The 27,141-nt window shown below is 46.6% G+C and overlaps 1 protein-coding gene across 2 annotated transcripts in view; it reads right to left on the reverse strand.

Moving 5' to 3' along the window:
- Window positions 1-1,563: 1,563 nt before the first annotated feature.
- Window positions 1,564-27,141, reverse strand: part of LOC125448745 (fibroblast growth factor 11-like) — a 49,737-nt gene continuing 24,159 nt past the window's right edge. For both annotated transcript variants that reach the window (XM_048524239.1, XM_048524238.1), the window contains 4 exons: window positions 17,509-17,619; window positions 15,800-15,903; window positions 7,581-7,779; window positions 1,564-1,718 (listed from right to left, as the gene is read on the reverse strand). In XM_048524239.1, coding sequence (XP_048380196.1) covers window positions 1,585-1,718; window positions 7,581-7,779; window positions 15,800-15,903; window positions 17,509-17,619 — 548 coding nt within the window. In that variant the 3' untranslated portion in view covers window positions 1,564-1,584. The remainder of the gene's footprint in view (window positions 1,719-7,580; window positions 7,780-15,799; window positions 15,904-17,508; window positions 17,620-27,141) is intronic.

Consider the following 27,141-nt stretch of genomic DNA (forward strand, 5'->3'; position numbering starts at 1 on the left):
GGAAGGAAAGATGAGAGCAGAGTGGAAATTGGAAGCAAAATTGATACGTTTTTCCAATTTTGAGCCAGAGAGGGATGCAGCACCAATGATGTCATTGAAAAACTAGAGGAAGAGTTACGGGGAGTAACTCAAGTAAAAGATAGAAAGCAATTTATGTCAGGCTTATGTTGCAAGGACAGGGGCAGGGATAAATTGTGTAGCTCTTTGAAAGGATCAGGATAGTCACATTTTCTGTCCTACGTCATTAAGGTGCTGTTGGAATCTTGGTCGATTGACTATATTACACCGTGGGTAGAACACAGTGGGATTAGTTTAGGGTTGACGTAGGGCCATGGGGAGAGAGCCCAGGTAATGAGATTTGTTTGAAATTAATACAAGACTATGGGGAGAGAGTGGAGCAGTGGGATCAGTTTGGGATTGACATGGGGCTGTAGGGCTGGATGTTCATGATTGGTATGATCTGGGTGTCTCTAAAAAAAAATTCTAGTATGGACAAGATGGGCCTAATGGCCTGTAGTGAGCTCTCTAAATGAGTTAGTGTGGATTAAAAACTGCTGGTAAATGTGGTGTTAAGGCCGTGCCCACCTTTCCTCAAGGGATCATGGCGAATAGTCCCTTTACAAAATGGACTTCCCAGTGTGAGGAATGAGTGAGAGGCGCCCTGGAGCATTAAGTTGAGCATGGAAGATGGCAATGAGATTGAATTGATCAGTTTACAATGATGGATGGAGTTGGTTGTTTTCGGTATGTCAACAAATTGGCAAGGGGAGAACAGATGAAGGGGGTATGAACCTAAAACTGATGTTAATGGCCATTCAAACAAATGGTAGTGGAACAACTGAATTCCCTTCCCCTAACTAATTGGGGTCCACTGGATATTTGATCTGTCCACTCGGTTTAGGTTTTGTAGGGGCAGGATCACAGAAACAAGGCAGGTGGACCCAGTTTGACAACAATCTAACTGGATGGTGCCAGATTTAAGGGGCTGAATGGCCTCTTCCTGAATGTGGATGTGGGACAAAGAGGTGTCGATCCCTGGAACGTGGGAGTCTAGATCCCTGGAAATGGGGTTTCAGGAAACAGACAGCTGGTCTGTGTGCGCAAGGGGAGATGGAGGATTGAGTGGTTCCCTCCAGCAGGCTTGGGGGCTACCTGATAACTGCCTGCCCCCGCTCCGCACACCACTCCATCCTCTATAGCACCCACACCACATTTTTAGTCCCCATTCCCTGTCTGACCTCCCTCCTGGCGATATATGATGGTGCAAAGACCAGGCAAGATTTAAGCCTGTGCATAGAGGGTGCCACATAAGGAGTGGGTGCCACTTCCACCACCTGTGGGTGCTCCTTGCCATGCCCACTGATTGACTGCATTCTCTTTCTCAATGATTGGCTGTTCAGGTCACTAGCACCTTAATTCCACCCCCCAATGCTCCCCTCCACCCACCCCCACCAAACCCCATACCCCAATCCCACCCCCCTGAATGACTCAAGATGCCCATACATTCAACCCCCGCCCCACCCCTTCCCTGCCTCCTAACCCTCCCTTTTCTTGAAGCTTTCATTGACAGCATCGTCCTGTGGACTACGTGTCCGTCTGTAGGGGCTGTCCCTTCCCGTTGCCCATGGTCACCAGCTCATCGCCCATCTTTATGGCCTTCTTCATATCTGGGAGATCGTCCAACAGTTCATGTAGAGACGGCTCCCGATACAAAGCAGCTGCAAGAGAAGGCAGGAGACAGTCAGAATCCAATCACAACAATCTGCATTGACATGCCCCTTTAGCTTAGTCAAAAATAAGCAGTGTCATGGATTTTTATAGTAGCAGTTGTAATGAGGTAAGCTGACTGGACATCGTATAATCTGAATGCCCTTGACTGGGAGTTGTTAATCTGGTTCAATCAGGGAGCCCTTGCTAACGGACATAAACAGGAGTATCAGCAGTTCTGCTCAGTCTGAGAGCTGGCTCTGAAGAAGCTGGGTCAGTGTAAATAAAGGGGGAAAACTCGGTGACAGAGTACCGCAGCTTTGGTGAAGTTAGTTCTGTTATTGAGTGTATCTGACACCATGTGGAGACATACTGGGCACATGATCCCCTCGAGCTACAACGTTAACTTGCAATCAAGGCCTTTCAAAACCGCTTATGATTGGACTCTTACTTTTGTTTCTCCCCCTACCCCCACCCCGTCTTTCCCAGGATATTACTCCTTGTACCTAACGCCCAGTGAGAACGTCACCCGTGCCTTCTGTCCAATGGAGAACCCGAGCCCCAGTTATACATGATATCATCCTAAAGCATAGAAACAGAAGAAGGCCATTCAACCCCTCAATCCAGTTCTCCCTTTAAATGAGATCATACAGATGGTCCAAAAATTTCTTATTCCATTGGCATCAGGTCATAACAAATATGAAGCAAAATTAAGGATAAAGAAGGAATTATTTACAGTACGTACGTGGAAATGAGGCCTATGGCTTGTATGTAAAATAATTTTTCGGTTGTGTCCTTCTTCCCGTATGCCCTCTTTCCACTAAAGATACCCTTTTCGTCAGGGTTGGGTCCATTTGACTGCTCCAGATGCCCTCCCTCACCGTACCTATCTAGTCATGTTTGTAAATTCCAGTAAATATAGCTGTGGTTTGTGTTAACTCTCCTTGTAAATTAACCCATGATGTATAGGCATCACTGCAGTCTCCAAAACCTTTCAGATACTTCCCTTTGTTTTTGAAGACGATTTTGGATTTGGTTCCCCTTCTGTTTCCAATCAGACATTTTTATTTCTTACCAACTCACCGTTTTAGAGAAGATTTTGAAGCTTATCGGAATGAAAGGCATATGTTGCTAAGGGTTTATGTCATGCACTCATCAGGGCAAATGCAATAATGCTAAATTTCAAACCATCACAATGATTTATACGATGGGAAGAAAAGTTGCTCATTGATCGGTATGTCAATTCTGGTTGACTGAGTCGTTGCATTGGGGAAAGCAGTATTGTTCTATAGGCTCCAAGCGAAATGCCTGAATTTATTTCCTTTACTTATAGAGAATGAGCATGTATCTCACTTCTGGAAAAATCTAGGAAATCTGGCATTCTTGCTTTTTCCTGATGAGTGCAAGATGTTAAAAGCTTTCGTGAAATCTGTTCGGCAACAATTCTTTTTCAGCTGATGGTTTGTAAATGGATGTCTTCCCAGTTTTGTGTCTCAGCCAACAGGAGCAGTGGGTTCTTCACTGATTCATGTCCACAGAACCCCTTGTTGCCTCGACAGTGGAGCATCACTGTGTACAGACAGTGGCTATTCAGCCCATCACTTCTGCAATGGCTCTCTGAGCATCTTACTGTCGATCATGACTTGCTTGTTAACATCCTTCATTATAATGAGAGCAGCCCCAATCATAACCTTCACAACAAATATCTCTCATCTCAGGGATCATTTTCCATCTCAGCCCCATCTTGGCATATCCTTCTGGAACTGAGGCAACCAAAGATGGATGAGGTTCAAAGTAAGGGCAGCTCAATAATTTATTAATACTACCACTCAGATTTTTAACACTGCACTCATCTTTGTAAAAGAAAACTAGGCTCCAGTACAGCTGTAGACCTTTTTTAAATATCTTTCCAAACTGTACCCCATCAAGTGTCCCCAGGGGAGGTGGGGTCTCTCCCTTAGGGAAAGGTTCACCGCAAACAGCCAAAAGCAACAGACAGCAGATAGTGTCCATAAGACCATAAGACATAGGAGTGGAAGTAAGGCCATTCGGTCCATCGGGTCCACTCCACCATTTAAATCACGCCTGATGGGCATTTCAATTCCACTTCCATGCACTCTCCCCGTAGCCCTTGATTCCTTGTGAGATCAAGAATTTATTGATCTCTGCCTTGAAGGCATCTAATGTCCTGGGCTCCACTGCACTCATGGCAATGAATTCCACAAGCCAACCACTCTCTGGCTGAAGAAATGTCTCCTTATTTCCGTTTTAAATTTACCACCTCTAATTCTAAGGCTGTGCCCACGGGTCCTAGTCTCCCTGTCTAACAGAAACAACTTCCCAGCGTCCACCCTTTCTGAGCTGTACATTATCTTGTAAGTTTCTATTAGATCTCCCGTCAACCTTCTAAACTCTAATGAATACAATCCCAGGATCCTTAGCCATTCATCGTACGTTAAACCTACCATTCCAGGGATATTCCGTGTGAATCTCTGCTGGACACGCTCCAGGGCCAGTATGTCCTTCCTGTGGTATGGGGCCCAAAATTGGACACAGTATTCTAAATGGGGCCCAACTAAAGCTTTATAAAGTCTCAGAAGCACATCACTGCTTTTATATTCCAACCCTCTTGAGATAAATGACAACATTACATTCACTTTCTTAATCATGGACTCTACCTGCAAGTTAACTTTTAGAGAATCCTGGACCAACACTCCCAGATCCCTTTGTACTTCTGCTTTACGAATTTTCTCACTGTTTAAAAAATAGTCCATGCCTGTATTCTTTTTTCCAAAGTGCAAAACCTCACATTTACTCACATTGAATTTCATCGGCCATTCCTGGACCACCCTCCTAAACTGTCTAAATCTTTCTGCAGCCTCCCCACCTCCTCAGTACTACCTGCCTGTCCACCTATCTTCGTATCATCAGCAAACTTCGCCAGAATGCCCCCAGTCCCTTCATCCACATCATTAATATAAAAGCAAACAGCTGCGGCCCCCACACTGAACCCTGCGGGACACCATTCGTCACCGGTTGCTATTCCGAAAAAGAGCCTTTTATCCCAACTCTCTGCCTTCTGTCAGACAGCCAATCCTCAGTCCAAGCCAGTAGCTGACCTTGAACACCATGGGCCCTCACCTTGCTCAGCAGCCTCCCGTGAGACACCTTGGAAGTCTAGATAGATAACATCCACTGGGTTTCCCTGGTCTAACATACTTTTTACCTCTTCAAAGAATTCTAACAGGTTTGTCAGGCATGACCTCCCCTTACTAAATCAATGCTGACTAGTTCTAATCTGATCCTGCACTTCCAGGAATTTAGAAATCTCATCCTTAACAACGGATTCTAGAATTTTACCAACAACCGAGGTTAGGCTAATTGGCCTATAATTTTCCATCTTTTGCCTTGTTCCTTTCTTAAGCAAGGGGGTTACAACAGCAATTTTCCAATCATCTGGGACTTTCCCAGACTCCAGTGATTTTTGAAAGATCACAACCAAAGCTTCCACTATTTCCTCAGCCACCTCCCTTAGAACTCTAGGATGTAGCCCATCAGGGCCAGGAGATTTATCAATTTTTAGTAAAACTCTGCCCCCTCACTCTCCCTAATTGTTGGCATACTATTCATGTCTTCCACTGTGAAGACTGATGCAAAGTACTTATTAAGTTCTTCAGCTATTTCCTTATCTCCCATCACTAGCCTTCCAGCATCAATTTGGAGCGCCCCAATGTTTACTTTTGCCTCTCGTTTGTTTCTTATGTATTGAAAGAAGCTTTTACTATCATTTCTAATATTACTAGCTAGCCTACTGCCATATTTGATCCTCTCCTTCCTTATTTCTCTCTTTGTTATCCCCTGTTTGTTTTTGCAGCCTTCCCAATTTTCTGCTTTCCCAGTACTCTTGGCCACTTTATAGGCTGTCTCTTCCTTTGATACATTTCCTGACTTCCTTTGTCAGCCATGGCTGTCTAATCCAACCACGGATAATCTTTCTTTTCTTTGGGATGAACCTCTGTACTGTGTCCTCAATTACACCCAGAAACTCCTGCCATTGTTGCTCCACTGTCTTCCCCGCTAGGCTCTGCTTCTACCTTTATTTAACTGTAACACCATTACATTCGATTTTGCCTTCTGTCTTTCAAACTGCAGACTGAGCTCTACCATATTATGATCGCTGCCTCCTAAGTGTTCCCTTACTTTGAGATCTTTTATAAAGTCTGGCTCATTACACAGCACAAAGTCCAGACTAGCCTGCTCCCTTGTGGGCTCCATCACAAGCTGTTCCAAAAAGCCATCCTGCAAACATTCCATGAATTCCCTTTCTTTGGATCCACCAGCAACATTATTCACCCAGTCCACCTGCATATTGAAGTCCCCCATGATCACCGTGACCTTGCCTTTCTGACATGCCCTATCTATTTCCCGGTGCATCTCGCGCCCCTGGTCCTGATCATTGCTAGGAGGTCTGTACATAATTCCCATTATAGTTTTTTTTGCCTTTGTGGTTCCTCAACTCCACCCACACAGACTCCACATCTTCTCACCCTATGTCATTCAGTGCCGTAAATTTAATTTCATTCTTAACTAACAAGGCAACCCCACCCCCTCTGCCCACCTCCCTGTCTTTTCGATATGTTGTGAATCCTTGAATGTTTAACTGCCAGTCCTGAACTCCCTGCAACCATGTCTCTGTGATGCCTACCACATCATAATCTTTCAAGAGGATTTGTGCTGTTAATTCATCTACTTTGTTGCGAATACTATGAGCAGTTAGGTAAAGTGCCTTAATGCTAGCTTTCTTATCATTATTAGAGATATTGGAAATCCTAAGATGTCTTAAGCTATCCTTCCTTTTTGCTGTATTCCTAGTCTGCCTCGAGCTTAAATCCACCTGTACATGCTATCCTGTTGCTTATCTTTCCATTTAACTCCATACTCACTGTCACTTTCACTTTCCCTTCCCCCGACTCAGAAGTTTGAAGTCCTACTGACCACCCTATCTATCCTTTTCGCTAGAACACTGGTTCCAGGTCGGTTCAGGTGGAGACCGTCCCAACGGTACAGATCCCCCTGGTTCCAAAACTGATGCCAATGCCCCATGAAATGGAATCCCTCTTTCCCACACCAATCCCTTAGCCATGTGTTTACTTCCCTAACGTTCTTTTCCCTATGCCAATTGGCACGTGGCTCGGGCAGTAATCCGGAGATTATGACCCTTGAGGACCTGTACTTCAATTTCTTTCCTAGTGCTTGATAATCCCTGAACAGGTCCTCTACCCTCGCTTTGTCCATGTTGTTAGTCCCAACATGGAACACAACAACTGGATCCTCCCCCTCCCGCTCCAATATCCTTTCAACCCGGTCAGAGATGTCCCGCACCCTGGCACCGGGCAGGCAACACACCATGCGGGACTCCCGATCCGGCTTGCATAGGATACTATCTGTCCCTCTAATTATAGAATCCCCTATAACACCTACCTGTCTTTTTGCACACCCTCTTGAATGACCTTCTGCGCCACAGTGCCATGGTCAGCTGGCTCATCCTGTCCACAGTCCTTTTCCTCAACCGTACAGGGAGCAAGAATCTCATACCTGTTGCTCAAGGTCAAGGGCTGAGGCTCCTGCACTCCTGAACTCAGAATCCCCATACCTGCCTCACTTACAGTCACACCTTGTTGTCCCTGAACACTTTCCAGTGTCTAGTGATGCTGGACAGGGATTAAACCAGCATTGGTCACCAAGGAGATGTTGGCAAAAAGTATTCCCATTTAGCATCTCATGGAACTTCAATAATTGCCAAGGCATTTGTGAATGGGAGAAAGATATATGGAGGATGAGAACAGGTGAGCACCTTGTAATGGTTGCTTTACCTTCGATGAGTTTGGGAAGAAAATGTGCAGCCCTCTTAGTTTTCTTCACTCTGTTGCCTTTCATGGTCTCCCCTTCCTTGTTGATGCCGAGGTACCACGACCGGCCAGATTCCCGTTGTCGGTACAGGACCGAAGAGTATGTCACATAGTAATTCTCAAACACGGACTCCTTGAACTTGCATTCAGATGTGAAGTGCTCCTGTGGAGTTTAGAACAAGATTAACTTTACTTTCTGATCTCTGGTGTAGTATCTTTCCCCGGCTCCTTCCCTTCGAGTTTTGGTTCCCATTGTACTGAAAAAATCAAATTCTCATGCTCATGGGCTTTAACTTTCACACTGACAGGCCTCACTGTGCATCTCTCACTCACAGGCGTCACTGTCCCTCTCACACTCTCAGGTTTCACTGTCCCTCTCACACTCAAAGGCTTCACTGTCCCTCTCACACTCACAGGCTTCACTGTCCCTCTCACATTGACAGGCCTCACTGTCCCTTTCACACTCACAGGCTCAACTGTCCCTCTCACTGAAAGGCCTCACTCCCAGGCTTCACATCTTATACAGAGACCTCACTGTATCTCTCACAAACATAGGCCTCAGGTTTTACACAGCCCTCACTGTTTCTCTCAAACTCACTGGCTTCACATCTCACACTCAAAGAACAAAGAACAATATAGCACAGGAACAGGCCCTTCAGCTCTCTAAGCCTCTGCTGACACGATTTGCCCTTCCATACTAAAACTGCCTTCACTGAAAGGATCCATATCCCTGTATTCCCTTCCTATTCATGTATTCATCCAGGTGCTTCTCAAACGCTGCTATTATGTCTGCTTCCACAACCTCCTCTGGCAGTGCTTTCCAGGCACTCACCACCCTTTGTTTGAAAAACGTGCCTCACTCATCTCTTTTGAACTAATAAGTCTATTTGCTTCTAAATGAGTAAAGATCTTATCCCTGAGAATGTTTTCCAATAATTTCCCTACCAGCAACATGAGGCTCACAGGTCTGTAATGTTCAAGATTATGCCTGTTACCCTTCTTGAACATTGGGACAACATTGATTCTTCTCCAGTCCTCTGGCACCTCATCTGTGGCCAAAGAGGATACAAAGATGTCTGTCAATGCTCCAATGTTCTCTTGTCTTCCTGAATATTCTGGGTTAGATCATCAGGACCCTGGGACTTATCTACCGTAAGGCACACAACAACTCTTCTCTTTTAATAGGAACATGATTTAGAAACTCAACACTCCCTTCCCTGAGATCATCCTCCACCAATTCCTTCTCTTTAGTGAATACCGGCACGAAGTATTCATTTAAGACCTCACCTACCTTTTCCGGCTCCACATATGGATTCTCTCCTTTATCCCTGAGTAAGCCAACCCTTTCCCTGGCTACCCTCTTGATTTTTTATATATGTATATAAAACCTTGGGATTCTCCTTAAACCTGTTTGCCAATGACCTTTCATAATCCCTTTTAGCCCTACTAATTCCTTGTTTATGTTCTTTTTTACTTTCTTTATATACTTCAAGGGCTTTGTCAATTCCCATCCTCCTAGACCTTACATATGCTTTCTTTTCCTTTTTGACTAAGATCATAACATTCCTGGTCATCCAAGCTTCACGTAACTTGCCATGCTCATCCTTCATTCTCACAGGAACATGCAACTCCTGAACTCTTATCAACTGCTGTTTGAACTACTCCCACGTACCCTCAAACAGCCACCTCCAATCAGCATTCTCCAGTTCCTGTCTAATATTCTTGCGGTTCACCTTAACCCAGTTTGACACCTTTTTCTGAGGAATACTGTTATCCCTATCCATGAGTATCTTAAAACTCACTGTATTATGGTCACTACTCAGACCTCACTGTCTCTCTCACCCTCACAGGCTTCACACCTCCCACTCTGACTTCATTGTCCCTCTCTCACTCACTGGCCTCAGTGTCTCTTTCACATTCACAGGCCTTATTGTTTCTCTCACAAACACAAGCTTCAAGTCTCACACTCACATGCCTCACTGTCCCTCACACTCGCATGTCTCACTGTCTCTCTCATACACACAGGCCTCAAGTCTCACACAAACAGGCTTCCCTGTCCCTTTACGATTCACAATGTGAGTGGGCTGTCACAGTCAAGCCCAGTTTAACACAGTGTGGGCCTCACTGCCATCACTGGCTGGGACTGGTAGGAGTCCATTCAACTCAGGCAAAGTGAGGGATTAGAGGAATGTTAGATGAAGTGTGTATTCAAACCCAGAGAAGCAAGGTCTAGAATTATTAACATTAAAAAGAAGGAACCATGCAGCCCCTTGATCTTACTCTACAACATAATTCATGTCGGTCTGTATCTAGCTGCATTTACCTGCTTTGACACCATTTCCCTTAACACCAACAAAAAAAATCTAAGTATTAAAAGGCTGAAATGATTCCCAGCAATAACAGCCATTCTGGAGGAATAGATTTGGATTTCTGCTCTTTTTATGAAAAAGTGCTACCTAACATTATCATCTGAATCCTGAGGGAGGGTCATCAGACCCGAAATGTTAATTCATATTTTTCTTCACAGATGCTGCTGAGCTTTTTCAGCAACATCTGTTTTTGTTCCTGATTTACAGCATCCGCAATGCTTTCAGTTTTTATCATCCTCTGATTGTTGGCCCTAATTTGAAAGTTCTGGACTCCCTCCAGACAGAGAATTGTGTTGGCCTCATCAAATTACCTTAACATAATATACAGGTCAGTTGTGTTGTGACAATGAATCAAAACCCTGAAGTATTTATAATTATGTTTTGCTTTTAATTTAAAAATTTGACTAGCTTAATTTGGGATTATGTTCAGCATGGACTGGTTGGACTGAAGGTGCGTTTCCATGCTTATTATTCTATTTTTTTCTTAAAACGAGGACTGCTACAGAGATAAAGAGAAATCATGAATGTAAATTCAGTGAGTGTCTGGAAAAGTTCTTGTGAAAATGTCAAACCTGTGAAGTGTCAAGGAAACTTCAAACAGGGTGTGACGGCAAGACATAAGAACCACATTCTTGGTCATAAACAATGGGGCTGACTATTGGCAGGACTGTACTGAACAGGGCTTACACCTGGTGTGTGTGTGTGTGTGTGTGTGTGTGTGTGTGTGTGTGTGTGTGTGTGTGTGTGTGTGTGTGTGTGTGTGTGTGTGTGTGCCCCTGCACCACAAATAAAAGGTAAAAAAAACTCTCACGCTCTGAATGCTGGAATTCAGAAACTGTCAAAATGAATCAGAACAACAGAATTTCCACCAACCTTTACAACCAAGATCCTTGAAATTAGCTGCCAACATTATTGTTACTAGTGTCATCCAGTAATAGCTACAACATTGTCTTATGTGTTGTTCACAAGAAATTCAGACTGATCTGTATATCTATTTCATTTTTATTTTTGGGCTCGCATCTTATTTCTAGTCTTTTTGTGTGTATATGTGTCACACTATTATTTGTTCTTGTGTTTTGTAATCAATAAACTTGGTCTTTTTCTTAATTCAGGAAAGTCTGGTTAGGTTGAGTCCTTTCTTTTTAAATGCAAGTTCATTTGAAACTGGGAGAAATGTTTCCACAAAAGAGAGATTCTTCTAAGTTAATCTTGTTGTCACCAACCAAGGAAACAGGTGATTTACCAAAGAGAATCAGTTCAACCTCGCCACCAGGGAGCTTAACAATTTGGAGTATCTGGTGCAGAACGGTAGCAAATTGGAGAACTTTACCTGGGGCGGTCATCACAGCTGGATCACCTTGAAATGTCTGGGGATTGAGGGAAACCACTGCTCATGTTTTAACATTTTTAGCTTAGTCCAATCTATTCTTCCTGTGGTGCAGGATACAGAACTGAATCGAGTTGGTCCAACTACAGCTTTGTATGACTTGTATCGCAGCTTTTGCAGTTGAAGTAAAAGCCAACAGCTAACACAAAGAAACTGAATCACTGTCCCTAAGCAAATGAGAAAGTGATGTCAAAAGACGTTTACACGAGCCTAGACGGAATTCAGTCCAGTGTGAGGAAGGCAAAAGAAGTGCTGTGCTGGTAAGACATAATGACCACATTTCTGGTTATTTCTGGTTACTAAGATACATATGGAAGCCCTGACAACACATTACATCTTGACAGATTATAGATTAAGCTCTTAATTCTCGCAGGAGCTGTTTACCTTTCAGAATCACAGAATTGAAACAGCACAGGAGTCAATTCAGCCTATGTGCCTGCACTAGCTTTTCAAAAGAGCATCAATATCTAATGTCAGTCTCGTACCTTTGTCCTATACCCTGGCACTCCTCTCAGAATGCCCTTTTGACTGCCTCATTTGAACTGAGTCAACCTACAGCAGGTGGACCGCAGCAGTCCAAGAACTCAGCTCTCCTCCACCTTCTTAAGAGCAACTTGGGATAGGCAATAAATGCTGGTTCAACCAGTGACACTGACCTCCCACAAGGGAATAAAAAAAATGCACCTCCTCTGCCAATCAGAGCCCACATGCCAACCAACCAGTACTCTCCAACACGATATTGGCAAAAATCCCTTTATTTTTGGAGTCCTGATAAATGCAAGGCGAAAAACATTGCAGATTGCAAGAGACAGACAAAAAGTGAGACAGACTTGATTCCACGTACTCTGTTTTCACATGAGATGACATTCTTTGTAAACTGCGTCTGTGGCTAACATGCAATTGCAAAAGATAGTGCATGCAATGTGCATTGTTCTTTTCATGAAAAGGAGGATAGTTAGAGAAATGGTTTGGTACACTCCTGCTTTCTATGGGAAGTACAGCTTCGCCACAGTCATGACACTTTCAGGGACTCACTGCACTGAGTAGCCAACTTAGCTTTTGTGATTGTTCTGTGGACTTGTCTTTGATATTAATTGGCCACGCGTTGAAACAGGACACGCTGAGAGATATTCCCTACTCTGCTGAAATTAGAATGACACATAGTCCTCTCAGTGGGAAGCAGGGAGAATTCCTGCTGAATACACACAAAAATGAAAGAGAGTAGGAGTGAATCAGCTTTTGCAGTTGAAGTAAAAGCCAACAGCTTACACAAAGATAATAAAATGTGAGGCTGGATGAACACAGCAGGCTAAGCAGCATCTCAGGAGCACAAAAGCTGACGTTTCGGGCCTAGACCCTTCATCAGAGAGGGGGATGGGGAGAGGGAGCTGGAATAAATAGGGAGAGAGGGGGAGGCGGACCGAAGATGGAGAGTAAAGAAGATAGGTGGAGAGAGTATGGAGAGAGTGGCCATGGGCACCCGCATGGGCCCCAGCTATGCCTGCCTCTTTGTAGGTTACGTGGAACAGTCCCTCTTCCGCACCTACACAGGCCCCAAACCCCACCTCTTCATCCGGTACATTGATGACTGTATCGGCGCCGCCTCTTGCTCCCCAGAGGAGCTCGAACAGTTCATCCACTTCACCAACACCTTCCACCCCAACCTTCAGTTCACCTGGGCCATCTCCAGCACATCCCTCACCTTCCTGGACCTCTCAGCCTCCATCTCAGGCAACCAGCTTGTAACTGATGTCCATTTCAAGCCCACCGACTCCCACAGCTACCTAGAATACACCTCCTCCCACCCACCCTCCTGCAAAAATTCCATCCCCTATTCCCAATTCCTCCGCCTCCGCCGCATCTGCTCCCACGATAAGACATTCCACTCCCGCACATCCCAGATGTCCAAGTTCTTTAAGGACCGCAACTTGCCCCCCACAGTGATCGAGAACGCCCTTGACCGCGTCTCCCGTATTTCCCGCAACACATCCCTCACACCCCGCCCCCGCCACAACCGCCCTAAGAGGATCCCCCTCGTTCTCACACACCACCCTACCAACCTCCGGATACAACGCATCATCCTCCGACACTTCCGCCATTTACAATCCGACCCCACCACCCAAGACATTTTTCCATCCCCTCCCCTGTCTGCTTTCCGGAGAGACCACTCTCTCCGTGACTCCCTTGTTCGCTCCACACTGCCCTCCAACCCCACCACACCCGGCACCTTCCCTTGCAACTGCAGGAAATGCTACACTTGTCCCCACACCTCCTCCCTCACCCCTATCGCAGGCCCCAAGATGACATTCCACATTAAGCAGAGGTTCACCTGCACATCTGCCAATGTGGTATACTGCATCCACTGTACCCGGTGCGGCTTCCTCTACATTGGGGAAACCAAGCGGAGGCTTGGAGACCGCTTTGCAGAACACCTCCGCTCAGTTCGCAACAAACAACTGCACCTCCCAGTCGCAACCATTTCCACTCCCCCTCCCATTCTCTAGATGACATGTCCATCATGGGCCTCCTGCACTGCCACAATGATGCCACCCGAAGGTTGCAGGAACAGCAACTCATATTCCGCTTGGGAACCCTGCAGCCTAATGGTATCAATGTGGACTTCACCAGTTTCAAAATCTCCCCTTCCCCTACTGCATCCCTAAACCAGCCTAGTTCGTCCCCTCTCCCCACTGCACCACACAACCAGCCCAGCTCTTCCCCCCCACCCACTGCATCCCAAAACCAGTCCAACCTGTCTCTGCCTCCCTAACCGGTTCTTCCTCTCACCCATCCCTTCCTCCCACACCAAGCCGCACCCCCAGCTACCTACTAACCTCATCCCACCTCCTTGACCTGTCCGTCTTCCCTGGACTGACCTATCCCCTCCCTACCTCCCCACCTATACTCTCTCCACCTATCTTCTTTACTCTCCATCTTCGGTCCGCCTCCCCCTCTCTCCCTATTTATTCCAACTCCCTCTCCCCATCCCCCTCTCTGATGAAGGGTCTAGGCCCGAAACGTCAGCTTTTGTGCCCCTCAGATGCTGCTTGGCCTGCTGTGTTCATCCAGCCTCACATTTTATTATCTTGGAATTCTCCAGCATCCGCAGTTCCCATTATCTCAGCTTACACAAAGAAACTGAATCACTGTCCCTAAGCAAATGAGAAAGTGATGTCAAAAGACGTTTACACGAGCCTAGACGGAATTCTGAGTGGGCATCCTTCAGCAGCTTTCAGTGAGTTATGCTGAGCAGGGGCTGCTTCCTTTGGAGAATTTCAGCGCAGTTTTCCTGATACCTGACCCAGTTCTGAGAACCAGAGAACCCAATAGTCACAATGACTGGGCAAAGCTGTAAGTGAGAGACTGAGACATCAGTCAGGAACGTGTCCTACAGCACAGACAGAATGAGGACACTTCTACCTCATGTTCTGGATGCCTTGTGTACAATGCAAATGGAAACAACCATGCAAGGAGAACCTGTACTCTGCAGTGTGAGTACAGACTGCAGTGCACACACACACACACTAACACGCTCACGCACACTGACACACAGTCACACATACACTCACCACACACATACTTACCCCCCACACACACTTAACCATACACACACTCACACTTACACACTGTCTCACAAACACACAGTTACGCATGCTGTCTCTTCTGTCACACTCCCTCTGCTCTCTTTCTTTGTCTCACATTTTTTCACACACTTTCTCACACACACATTTCTTTGACACACATAAACACATACTTACTCATGCACACAACTTTACTTAGCTGTTCACACGTACATACACACACTCATATTCTCACACAGACACACACTCATACACACTGTCTTACAAACAGTTACGCATACTCTCTCTTCTGTCACACTCCCTCTGCTCTCGGTCTTTGTCTCACACATTCTCACAATACACATACTTTGGCGTGCACACCTCACACACACATTTCTCTCATGCAGTCTCTTTTGCACAACACCCCTACACACACCCACACACAGACACACTCATTCTCTCTCACACAGACGCACAGTATATATGTTTAATTTAAAGAGCTGCGACGTTCATTGGTACTGATAAGTCGAGTGATGTTAGTGCTGGGTGGATGAAATATTACAGCAGCAACCCAACAATCCCAGGCAGGACATATACAGCATCGGCTAAAGACTGAGTGAAGCTGCCTCTAACTCCTTCAAGCTGAAAGTTAAGCTTGACACAGTGCCCCTCAAACACTCCAAGGACAGGCACAACGTGGGGTTAGATATAGAATAAAAGCTCCCTCTCTGTGCGTGTTGGCTCACTCAAACTCGGGGAGATTTGATCTAGTCTATGACTACTGCAGTAGGTTTTCATCAGGTTGCTCTGTATGTGGGTATCTCCAACTCCAGAGTCTTCCCTAGTCCCCTACTCACAGTCACTCACCGATGTATACAAGTGGCCATCGCAATTCATGGCAACGTAGAGTCCAGTCTTCACCCCTTGAATCGCCACCACTCTCAGTCCGACTGGAATTAGATTAAAGAGAGCTGAGAAAAAGAAGATGCAATTGAGTTGTATTGAGCCTCACCAAAATCTCATTGTGTGTGTTTGTGAAGGGAGAGAGGGAGATCTCCAAAATATCCTGTTCACCCAAAAGTTCTCTCTTCTTCTGTAACAAACATGCCACCCACCCCAATCTCGCTCACTCACTACTAGACGTTTGCCGGACAGTTTTCCCAGACACACCGGTTCCCTGCAGGGGGAGCCCTGGCATTTCTGTGAGAACACAGCGTGGGGCTAGAGGAATACAGCAGGCCAGGCAGCATCAGAGGAGCAGGAAAGTTGACGTTTTGGGAAAATTTCTGAAGCAGGGTTTCGACCCGAAATGCCAACTTCCCTGCTCCTCTGATACTGCCTGGCCTGCTGTGTTCCTGCAGCTCCAGGCTGTGTTGAATCTGACTTCAGCATCGGCAGTTCTTGCTATCTCTGCATTGCTGTAGCACCTTCCACTGCCTCAGGACTTGCAGAAGCACCTTGCGAGCATGGGAAGAGTTGCGAGCGATAAACAGCGTAGCAAGATCCGACAGCCTGCAACTAGATAAAGTGCTTAACGACTGAAGGGTAGCTGGTCATAGCGTGAGCGTTCAGCTTGTAGGACTAACACCAGACCTGGGTTGTGGCAGTGGGGGCGGGGAAAATCTTTTATCAAAACACCCCAGAAAAACATTCCGACAGGAGATCATGAACTCTAACTCACAGAAACAGAAGGCATCGGACAAAGTGCAGAGGTTTCACTGGAAACAAGCAGTGTCGGTCACCGCAGTCCAAACATCCATCTCCCCCAACCAACTTTTACCTCCCTGTCCATCAAAGTCTGCCCCTCTACTGAACCAGAGTGGGAGCAAATCCTTCCCCGTTCCCGACGGACTGAGCCTCACCGGCAGTGTATTTCGGCGAGCCGTGAGGGGGTGAAAGGCGCTACAGGAATGCAGGGCCTCCTCCAGGGACTTCTTTTTTAACACCCCCCCCCCCCACTTTAAATCTCTTCACAGGATGTGGGCATTGGCTTGCTCGGCCAGCATTTTCTGTCTGTCACTAGTCGGCCAGCCACCTTGCTGTGGGTCTGCAGTCACACGTAGGTCAGACCAGCTAAAGGTGTTAGTGAACCAGGTGGGTATTTAACAACAATCGATATTGTCAGTGTTTTAACTGAACTCGAAAGTTTACCATCTGTCGAGGTGGGATTTGAACCCATGTCCCCAGAACATTAGCCTGGGGGTTCTGGATTAGCTGATTCACTAGGCTAACCCCCTCTGCCTAATAGCTTGTTCTCCTGTTATACTGTCTGGAACATTCCTTTGTACCTCAGTGTGCAGAAGGACATCACCATTACAAATAGCAGCACTTTGTTCATGCACCCCTCACCCATTTGTACCCTGTCACCCACTCCCCCCTCACCCCCTTCTCCCCCCAACCCCTTCTCCTCCACACCCACTGCACACCTCCTCCTCCTCTACCTCACCCTCACGGACACCTCCCTCTCACCCACTCCTTCCCATTCTCCTCCCCAACACCTGCTCACCCCGCCCCCACCCCCACCTCATCTGTGTCCACTCCACCGAGGGGTCATGCCCCAAATGACATTGACTCACCATAGGTACTCATCTCTTCCTTTGTGCCATCGAGCCCACCATCAGGCACCAGCTGTAGGTAATACCCAACCTGACAGTACAGGCGGGTGATGATGCCCCTGAGCTGGGGATCTAGAGAGGAGTGGGAAAAAGGTAAAAGTCATGTTAATATAGTTCCCTGCACAGCATCAGAATATTCTGCCCCCTCCACCAACTGAATACCTCTTGAAGTGGCCGTCAAACTTGTGGTGACAGAAAACACAGCAGCCTGTTACTAAACGGCAAGATCCCAGAGCCGCAAGAAGATCGATGACTTGAAATATATGCATTTTTCTAAAACAAGAATGTGTTGTTCGAGATACAAGAATCATCCAGAGGCTCAGGGTGGAGAGTGAGCCACTTTGGGTACACAGGAGAAGTTGTTTGCAGTTATTGGACGCCAATTGTTTCAAGTCCCAGGATTTTGCTCCAAGTATCTCCAAGATACTCCACCATCTCCATCATATAAAGATTCATCATAGGAGCCAGCAAAAACTTCAGCTATGATCATGTATAATCCGACAATGGATCAGCGCCAGGTGGGAGCCTTGGGCAGTATCCAACTACCAGGTGATGAGTCCAGGCCACATGAACAGCCAAGCAATGACCATTTGGAACAAGAGGACCTAAACTATTCTCCTCTAATCATCGATTGTTGTAAAAACCCACCTGGTTCACTAATGTCCTTTAGGGAGGGAACTCTGCCCTCTTTACCCCATCTGGACAACACTTGACTCCAGACCCACAGAACTGGATTATGACTTTTAACTGCCCCCTAAAATGGTCAAGCAAGACCCTCAAGGGCAATTAGAGCTAGACAACAATGTCCACATCCCACGAAACGGTAAAGATACAAAAACTCTGAGCCCTCTGTCAAATGATTGTGTGTTCAAGTCCGACATTGGAGTTAGAATCTTAGAACTGGTACAGTGCAGAAAGAAGTCATTCAGCTCATTGAGTCTCCACTGACCCTCCAAAAAATATCCCACTCACACTCAGCCCAACATACTATCTCCACAATTCTGCAATTTAGCACGGCCAATCCATCCCAGCCTGCACATCCCTAGGCACTATGGGACAATTTAGCATGGCCAATCCATCCCAGTCTGCACATCCCTAGGCACTATGGGACAATTTAGCAAGGCCAACCCACCCTAACTTGCACATCCCTGGGAACTACGGGACAATTTAGCACGGCCAATCCACCCTAACCCGCACATCCCTGGGCACAATGGGACAATTTAGCACAGCGAATCCACCCTAACCCGCACATCCCTGGGCACTACGGGACAATTTAGCATGGTCAATCCGCCCTAACCCGCACATCCCTAGATACTATAGGACAATTTAGCACGGACAATCCACCCTAACCTGCACATCCCTGGACACTACAGGACAATATAGCACGGCCAATCCACCCTAGCCTGGATATTATGGGACAATTTAGAATGGCCAATCCACCCTAACTTGCACATCCCCGGACAATACGGGCCAATTTATCATGGCAAATCCACGTAACCTGCTGAGGGATCGTGTTCAATAATGACCCAGATTGGTGCGTGGCAAAAATAGCCTCTTTATTGAGCATCCACAGTAGCACAGTTTGAGGCAGCAATAGAATCCAAAGTACAGTTTTAGAGTAGAGAGATAATGGGATCTGCAGATGCTGGAGAATCCAAGAATACAAGGTGTGGAGCTGGATGAACACAGCAAGCCAAGCAGCATCTTAGGAGAACAAAAGCTGATGTTTCGGGCCTAGACCCTTCATCAGAAAAGGGGGTTGGGGAAAGGGTTCTGAAATAAATAGGGAGAGAGGGGGAGGGGGAGGCAGATTGAAGGTGGTTAGAGAAGATTTTTATTAATGACTTGGACGAGGGGATTGAAGGATGGGTCAGCAAGTTTGCAGACGACACAAAGGTCGGAGGTGTCGTTGACAGTGTAGAGGGCTGTTGTAGGCTGCAGCGGGACATTGACAGGATGCAGAGATGGGCTGAGAGGTGGCAGATGGAGTTCAACCTGGATAAATGCGAGGTGATGCATTTTGGAAGGTCGAATTTGAAAGCTGAGTACGGGATTAAGGATAGGATTCTTGGCAGCGTGGAGGAACAGAGGGATCTTGGTGTGCAGATACATAGATCCCTTAAAATGGCCACCCAAGTGGACAGGGTTGTTAAGAAAGCATATGGTGTTTTGGCTTTCATTAACAGGGGGATTGAGTTTAAGAGTCGTGAGATCTTGTTGCAGCTCTGTAAAACTTTGGTTAGACCGCACTTGGAATACTGCATCCAGTTCTGGGCGCCCTATTATAGGAAAGATGTGGATGCTTTGGAGAGGGTTCAGAGGAGGTTTACCAGGATGCTGCCTGGACTGGAGGGCTTCTCTTATGAAGAGAGGTTGACTGAGCTTGGTCTCTTTTCATTGGAGAAAAGGAGGAGGAGAGGGGACCTAATTGAGGTATACAAGATAATGAGAGGCATAGATAGAGTTGATAGCCAGAGACTATTTCCCAGGGCAGAAATGGCTAGCACGAGGGGTCATAGTTTTAAGCTGTTTGGAGGAAAGTATAGAGGGGATGTCAGAGGCAGGTTCTTTACGCAGAGAGTTGTGGGAGCATGGAATGCGTTGCCAGCAGCAGTTGTGGAAGCAAGGTCATTGGGGTCATTTAAGAGACTGCTGGACATGTATATGGTCACAGAAATTTGAGGGTGCATACATGAGGATCAATGGTCGGCACAACATTGTGGGCTGAAGGGCCTGTTCTGTGCTGTACTGTTCTATGTTCTATGTTCTATGTTTGTTCTATGATACGTGGAGAGGAGACAGACAGGTTAAAGGGGCAGGAATGGAGCCTGTAGTGGTGAATATAGGTGGCGAGGTAGGGAGGGGATAGGTCAGTCTGGGGAGGATGGACAGGTCAAGGGGGCGGGATGAGGTTAGGAGGTAGGAAATACAGGTGCAGCTTGAGGTGGGAGGAGGGGATAGGTGAGAGGAAGAACAGGTTAGGGAGGCGGGGACGAGCTGAGCTGGTTTTGGGATGCAGTTGGGGGAAGGAAGATTTTGAAGCTTGTGAAATCCACATTGATGCCATTGGGCTGCAGGGTTCCTAAGTGGAATATGAGGTGCTGTTCCTGGAACCATCAGGTAGCATTGTCGTGGCACTGCAGGAGGCACAGGATGGACATGTCGTCTAAGGAACTTGAAGGGGAGTTGAAATGGTCCGCGACTGGGAGGTGCAGTTGTTTGTTGTGAACTGAGCGGAGGTGTTCTGCAAAGTGGTTCCCAAGCCTCCACTTGGTTTCCCCAATGTAGAGGAGGCCACAACGGGTCTGGCGGATGCAGTATACCACATTGGCAGATGTGCAGGTGAACATCTGCTTGAAATGGAAAGTCATACCGGGGGCCTGGGATGTGGGTGAGGGAGGAGGTGTGGGGCCAAGTGTAGCACTTCCTGCGGTTGCAGGGGAAATTTCTTCTAGGACCGCAACTACTCCCCCCTGCAGTAGTTGAGAATGCCCTTGACCGTGTCTCCCGCATTTCCTGCAACTCATCCCTCACACCCCATCCCCGCAATAACCGCCATAAGAGAATCCCCCTAATCCTCACATACCACCCCTCCAACCTCTGCATACAATGCATCATCCTCTTCCTCTGTTATATCGATGACTGTATCGGTGCCGCCTCATGCTCCCAAGAGGAGCTCAAACAGTTCATCCACTTCACCAGCCCCTTCCACCCTAACCTCAAGTTCACCTGGACCATTTCCAACACAACCCTCCCCTTCCTGGACCTCTCTGTCACCATCTCAGGCAACCACCTAGAATCTGATATCCATTTCAAACCCACCGACTCCCACAGATACCTAGAATACACCTCCTCCCACCCACCTTCCTGTAAAAATTCCATCCCCCATTTCCAATTCCTTTGCCTCCGCCGCATCTGCTCCCAGGATGAGGCGTTCCACCCCCAGACATCCCAGATTTCCTCGTTCTTCAAGAACTGCAACATTCCCCCCGGCAGTGATCGAAATTGCCTTCGACCGTGTCTCCCGCATTTCACGCACCTCATCCCTCACTCCCCGTCCCTGCAATAACCACCAAAAGAGAAATCCCCCTCATCCATACCACCCCATATACCATATACCACCCCACCAACCTACGGATACAACGCATCATCCTCCGACACTTCCGCCATCTACAATCCGACCTCACCACCAAAGATATTTTTCCATCCCCACCCTCACTGCCTTCCGGAAAGACCACTGTCTCCGGGACTCCCTTGTCCGCTCCACACTCCCCTCCAACCCCACCACGCCCTGCACTTTCCCCTGTAACTGCAGGAAGTGCAACTCCTGTCCCTACACCTACCCCCCCCCCACCCCCATCCCAGGACCCAAGATGACTTTCCACATCAAGCAGATATTCACCTGCACATCTGACAATGCGGTATACTGCATCCGCTGTACCTGTTGTGGCTTCCTCGACATTGGGAAAACCAAGCGGAGGCTTGGAGACCACTTTGCAGAACACCTACTCTCAGCTCACAACAAACAACTGCACCTCTCAGTCGCAAACCATTTTAACTCCCCCTCCCATTCTTTAGATGACATGTCCATCATGGGCCTCCTGCAGTGCCACAATGATGCCACCTGAACGTTCCAGGAACAGCAACTCATATTCCGCTTGGGAACCCTGCAGCCTAATGGTATCAATGTGGACTTCACCAGCTTCAAAATCTCCCCTTGCCCCAACTGCATCCCAAAACCAGCTCAGCTTGTTCCTGCCTCCCTTTGATGCAGAAACCGGTCTAAATACTGCTTACAGCATGGGAATTGAAAGGTGTAAAGACACAGTAATGAATTGGAAAGGGTGTTTAATTGAGTTTAATGCAGTTTTATGAATGAGTAAATGGAAACGTGATTTCGTAAACATAGTGTGCTTGCGAGTGAGTTAGTAAAGAGAATCGTAAAACAATATCTCACAGCCCCCTCCCTTTTCATTCTACTGAGACCCTTCAGAGAGACTCACTCAATTCCTCTCATAACTCAAATGTACCACTTAGGTCTTTCAGATGTTGGAGGGGGTGTGTGGAGAAGTAATTCGTATGTTGGGGACGGGTGGGTATCTTCCAGGCAGCCGATACCTGTGAGGAGGCAGAGCTTACAGCATGTATTAGTGCTCGCAATAAGGCAAAAGGGCGTCACACATATAATTACTCAAGTCGACCCTCTGTCGGTCTATTGTCCTGGGTGAGGGCATTGGCCTGCCTGTCACTATTTCAAATGGACTCCGACCTGTCATTTTGTCGGGGATAGGCCTGACACTGCACAGAGCTATTGGAAAAGCCTGGGGCCAGGCCATTCCCTCCTGATAATATTTAGCTGATATAGTTGCTGATTTGTGGACCTGACTCATCCTTTCCACCTGCCCTGATGATTGAGGATGATAGGGACAGTGACAGTTCCAGCTGACTCTTAATAACAGAAAACCTCCTGACACACTGTTCCTGTGAAATGAATCCCCTGATCTGACTCGATGCTAGTGAGTAGTCCCCACTGGGGTATGGAATCCTTAACCAGTACTTTGGCTGTGTGATTAGCTGTGGCCTTCCTCACGGGAGCAGCTTCTAACATGAGGAAAACCTGTTTGCAAATACAAAGATGTCTGAGTAACTTTGACAGCGTGGGAGCGAGAAATAAGCAACTCGCCAGTTTTCACATACATTTAAATTTTAGCACTATGGTGTCATGTCATTGTATCTATCGTACACAAGTTTGTGTGACATTGGTCGTGGGAAAGCAGCAGATTGTTTAAACTCTTGCTAAATGCGGGCTGTTACTCCCAATGGGATTAGAATATCTGTCTGGTCTGACCTTATGTAATTAAGAGATGATAGTCCTGGGAAGCAGGCCCTTCAGCACAACAAGTCCACACTGAGCCACAGAGCATCCCACCCAGATCCAACCACCTAATCTACACATCCCTGAACACTAAAAGTAATTTAGCATGGTCAATCCACCTAGCCTGCACATCTTTGGACCGTGGGAGGAAACAAAAGCATCCAGAGGAAAAACTACACAGGAACCAGGAAAATGTGAAAACTCCACACAGATAGTCAATCAAGGGTGGAATCAAACCTGGGTCCCTGTTGCTGTGAGGCAGTGGTTCTACCCACTGAACCACCTTATGGTCCAAATAAGTGAAAAATTATACAAGTATAGAGGATATTAAACTGATCTCCCACAGCTGGGTCACAATATCTCATTTACTGCTGCTGGTTTTGACATTTCATGGAAGTGCTATTTCAACAGTAAATTTTGTAAAAGGGGTAGCAGCCCTATTTAATATGCATACTAGTGGATGAAATTGTTTGATGTTCTGCAGCCTATTTGGTTCCTGAGAGCTCGTTGCTAGGGCTAATTAATATTATAATCTTTTCATAGTTTTGAGTGGGTTATGGAGACACAATGGTGGGGGGATGGCATTGTTCTGAGTAGGTTACATTGTTATTTAGGGGTAGCCTTTGATGCAGTAACTGGTCTAAACACTGTTTGCGGTTTGGGGCTAATAAGAATTGAAAGGTGTAAAGACACAGTAGGTTGGAAGGGATAGTTAATTGAGTTTAATGCAGTTTTAGGAATGCACGAATGGAAACGCAGTTTGGTAAACACAGCACGCTTATGAGTGAGTTAGTAAAGAGTTCTGAATGAATGAATGGAAACGCACTATAATAAACACAGTTCACTTGTGTGTTAATTAGTCAAGAGAATCACAAAACAATGCCTCACACTGCACTTCTTTCACCAAAATGATTTGCAACTCTGGCCTGTGGCAGTACTGTGGGGGGAGTGCAGCACTGGCTTTCAGAAATGGGATATTAAACTGAGATTGCCCTGAACCTTCTACCCTCTCAGACGGATGACAAATCCCCATGGCTGCCTGCTTGAAGGAAATCTGGAGCCATTTTCTACCACCTAACCAAATGTGCTCACAAACAGACAATTCGGTCATTATCACATTATCCATTTCAGGAAGTTTGCTGTCAGCAAATTGGTTGCCAACTATCCTAAGGTGCATGCCAGCAAGAATTCAATGGCAGTGAGGCAATTTGACATGGCCAGAGGTCTAGAAGGGTGCTACAGAAATGTACATTCTGTCTTTTCTTTCGTTGGGTGAGCTCTGTGCTTGGGGGTGGGGGGTGGGGGTGGTGGTGGGGTTGGTGTCGGAGCCTGGATGGGGAGGTAAAGGATTAAACAAGATTCATCAAATTATGTTGCATTTCTATTCATTAATGGGGTTTGCATGCCAAGACAGTAAAGTGACTTCAAACGGATCACTCAGCTTTTTACTGGGAGAGATTAATGGCGAAAGTCTGACAGACTAAGTCCAATCAGGCCAATGGACAATAAAATATGGAATATGATGCAATTCTTTACCTTTTCCAAAGGAACCAATTATGGCAGTTAAGTCATTTCCTTTACTCTTTCTTCAGCATTGTAACAAGCCAGCGGAGGGAGGAAGGTGGTGAATAATTACCATGGCTATGCCAGGGTGTGGGGCAACCTCTATCATCAGGGGCTTTTATCCCTGTCCCTTAATCTTGTGTGGGTGGCCCAGTGTCAGGGGGGCTGAGGGGATCTTTGGGTTCGAGCAGGCCTGACAGACTTGTCTCACTGCAGGGCAGGTAGTTAGTTATACCGGGCGGTAACAAATTTCCGATCATGTCTGAAATAGCAACAGCTTGTGTCGATATAGCACCTTCAACCTTGCTAAATGCCTCGTCACTTCACAAGAAAGTTAATGGGCAAGAATGTGACACCAAACAATGGGAGCCATTTGAAATGAGGAAAAGGGTGAATTTGGGAGGAATTCCAGAGTGCAGTGCCACCTGAAGGCTGGGAGGATGGTGATGAAAGGTCAACAATGTACAACTCCACTGCAATACCACTATGCCCTGGACATCAACTGCCCCGCATTATCTGTGCCTATATGCCTAAATCCAGCCCAACCGTTCACTCTGGGGCCTAAGCCGAAAGCCTGGCCTTGCATCCACCCATCTAGGCCTTTAAGTCCAAATCCAGCCCTACCACTTAGTTGGGGTCTTTAGCCCAAACCTAGCCCCATATCCTCTCATCTGGAGCTGTCGAACCATATCCAGCCCTACTACTCGTTCTGGCTCCCAAGTCCAAATCCTACAGCTCAAACCAGCCTACACCCACTTTGGTTCGTAGGCCAAAACCCACTTGTTTCTGGATCCAGGCTTTCATCTATCTCTTACCTACATGTAGAATCAAAAAGGGCGCTTTTTCAGGAGGGCGGCCAGTGACTAGTGGAGTTACGCAGAGGTCTGTGTTGGGGCCATCACTATTCACGCTGTACATTAATGATATGGAGAAAGGAACTGAGGCTATTGATGCTAAGTTCGCAAATGACACAAATATATGATGAGGAAGTTGGGAGGCTACAGAAGGACTTTTACAGGCTAGGAGAGTGGGCAAAGAAGTGGCAGATAGAACATAATGTGGAAAAGTGTGAGGTTATGTACTTTGGTAAGAAGAATAGAATGAGAATATTTTCTAAATGGGGAAAGGCTTTAGAAATCTGAAACACAAAGGGACTTAGAAGTTCTGGTTCTGTATTCTCTTAAAGTTAACATGCAGGATGGTTTGACAGTTAGGAAGGCAAATGCACTGTTAGCATTCATTTCAAGAGGGCTAGAATACGAGAGAAGAGATGTACTGCTGAGGTAGTGTAAGGCTGTGCGTCAACTGTTTTTGGAATTCTGTGAGCAGTTTTGGGCCCCATACCTAAGGAAGGATATACTGGCACTGGAGAGAGTCCAGAGGAGGTTTACAAGAATGATCCCGAGGATGAAGGATTTGCTACTTCAGGACTCTGGGTCATAACTCAATGGAGTTTAGAAACATGAGGGAGAGGGAATCTGGTTGAAACCTACAGAAAATTGAGAGGACATGATAGGGTGGACATGGAGAAGATGTTTCCACCAGTAAAAGAAACCAGCACCTGAGGCCACAGCCTCAGAGTGAAGGGACAACCTTTCAGTGCCAAGATGAGGAGGAATTTCTTCAGCCAGAGAGTGGTGAATCTGTGGAACTCGATGCCACGGGGTATTGCGGAGACCAAGTCGTTGACTATCTTTCAGACAGAGATAAACAGGTTCTTGGAGATTTTGGGATCATGGGGAGAAGGCAGCAGAATAAGTTTGAGAAACATATCAGCTACAATTGAATGGTGAAGCAGAGTCATGGGCCCAATCGCCTAGTTCTGTTCCTATATCCAACGGTCCTCCATCATCTGTAAGATTTTGTCCAAAACCAGCCCACTCAAAGGTTCCTCATGGCAGTTTGACAATTTGGTACCTGTCACTGTGGTGTCTATATGCTGATGCTTTATCTGTAAAGAACTAGGGCTAATAGGAAGGAATTGGATGTGTAAGTGTTTCAGGGTGCCACATTCATGCCTGTATTGGAGAGCCAGGGAATATAACACTGGCTTAAGGTAGAGATAATGGGAACTGCAGATGCTGGAGAATCCAAGACAACAAAATGTGAGGCTGGATGAACACAGCAGGCCCAGCAGCATCTCAGGAGCATAAAAG

Source organism: Stegostoma tigrinum, chromosome 45, assembly GCF_030684315.1.
Source record: "Stegostoma tigrinum isolate sSteTig4 chromosome 45, sSteTig4.hap1, whole genome shotgun sequence".
NCBI classification, from domain to species: Eukaryota; Metazoa; Chordata; class Chondrichthyes; order Orectolobiformes; family Stegostomatidae; genus Stegostoma; species Stegostoma tigrinum.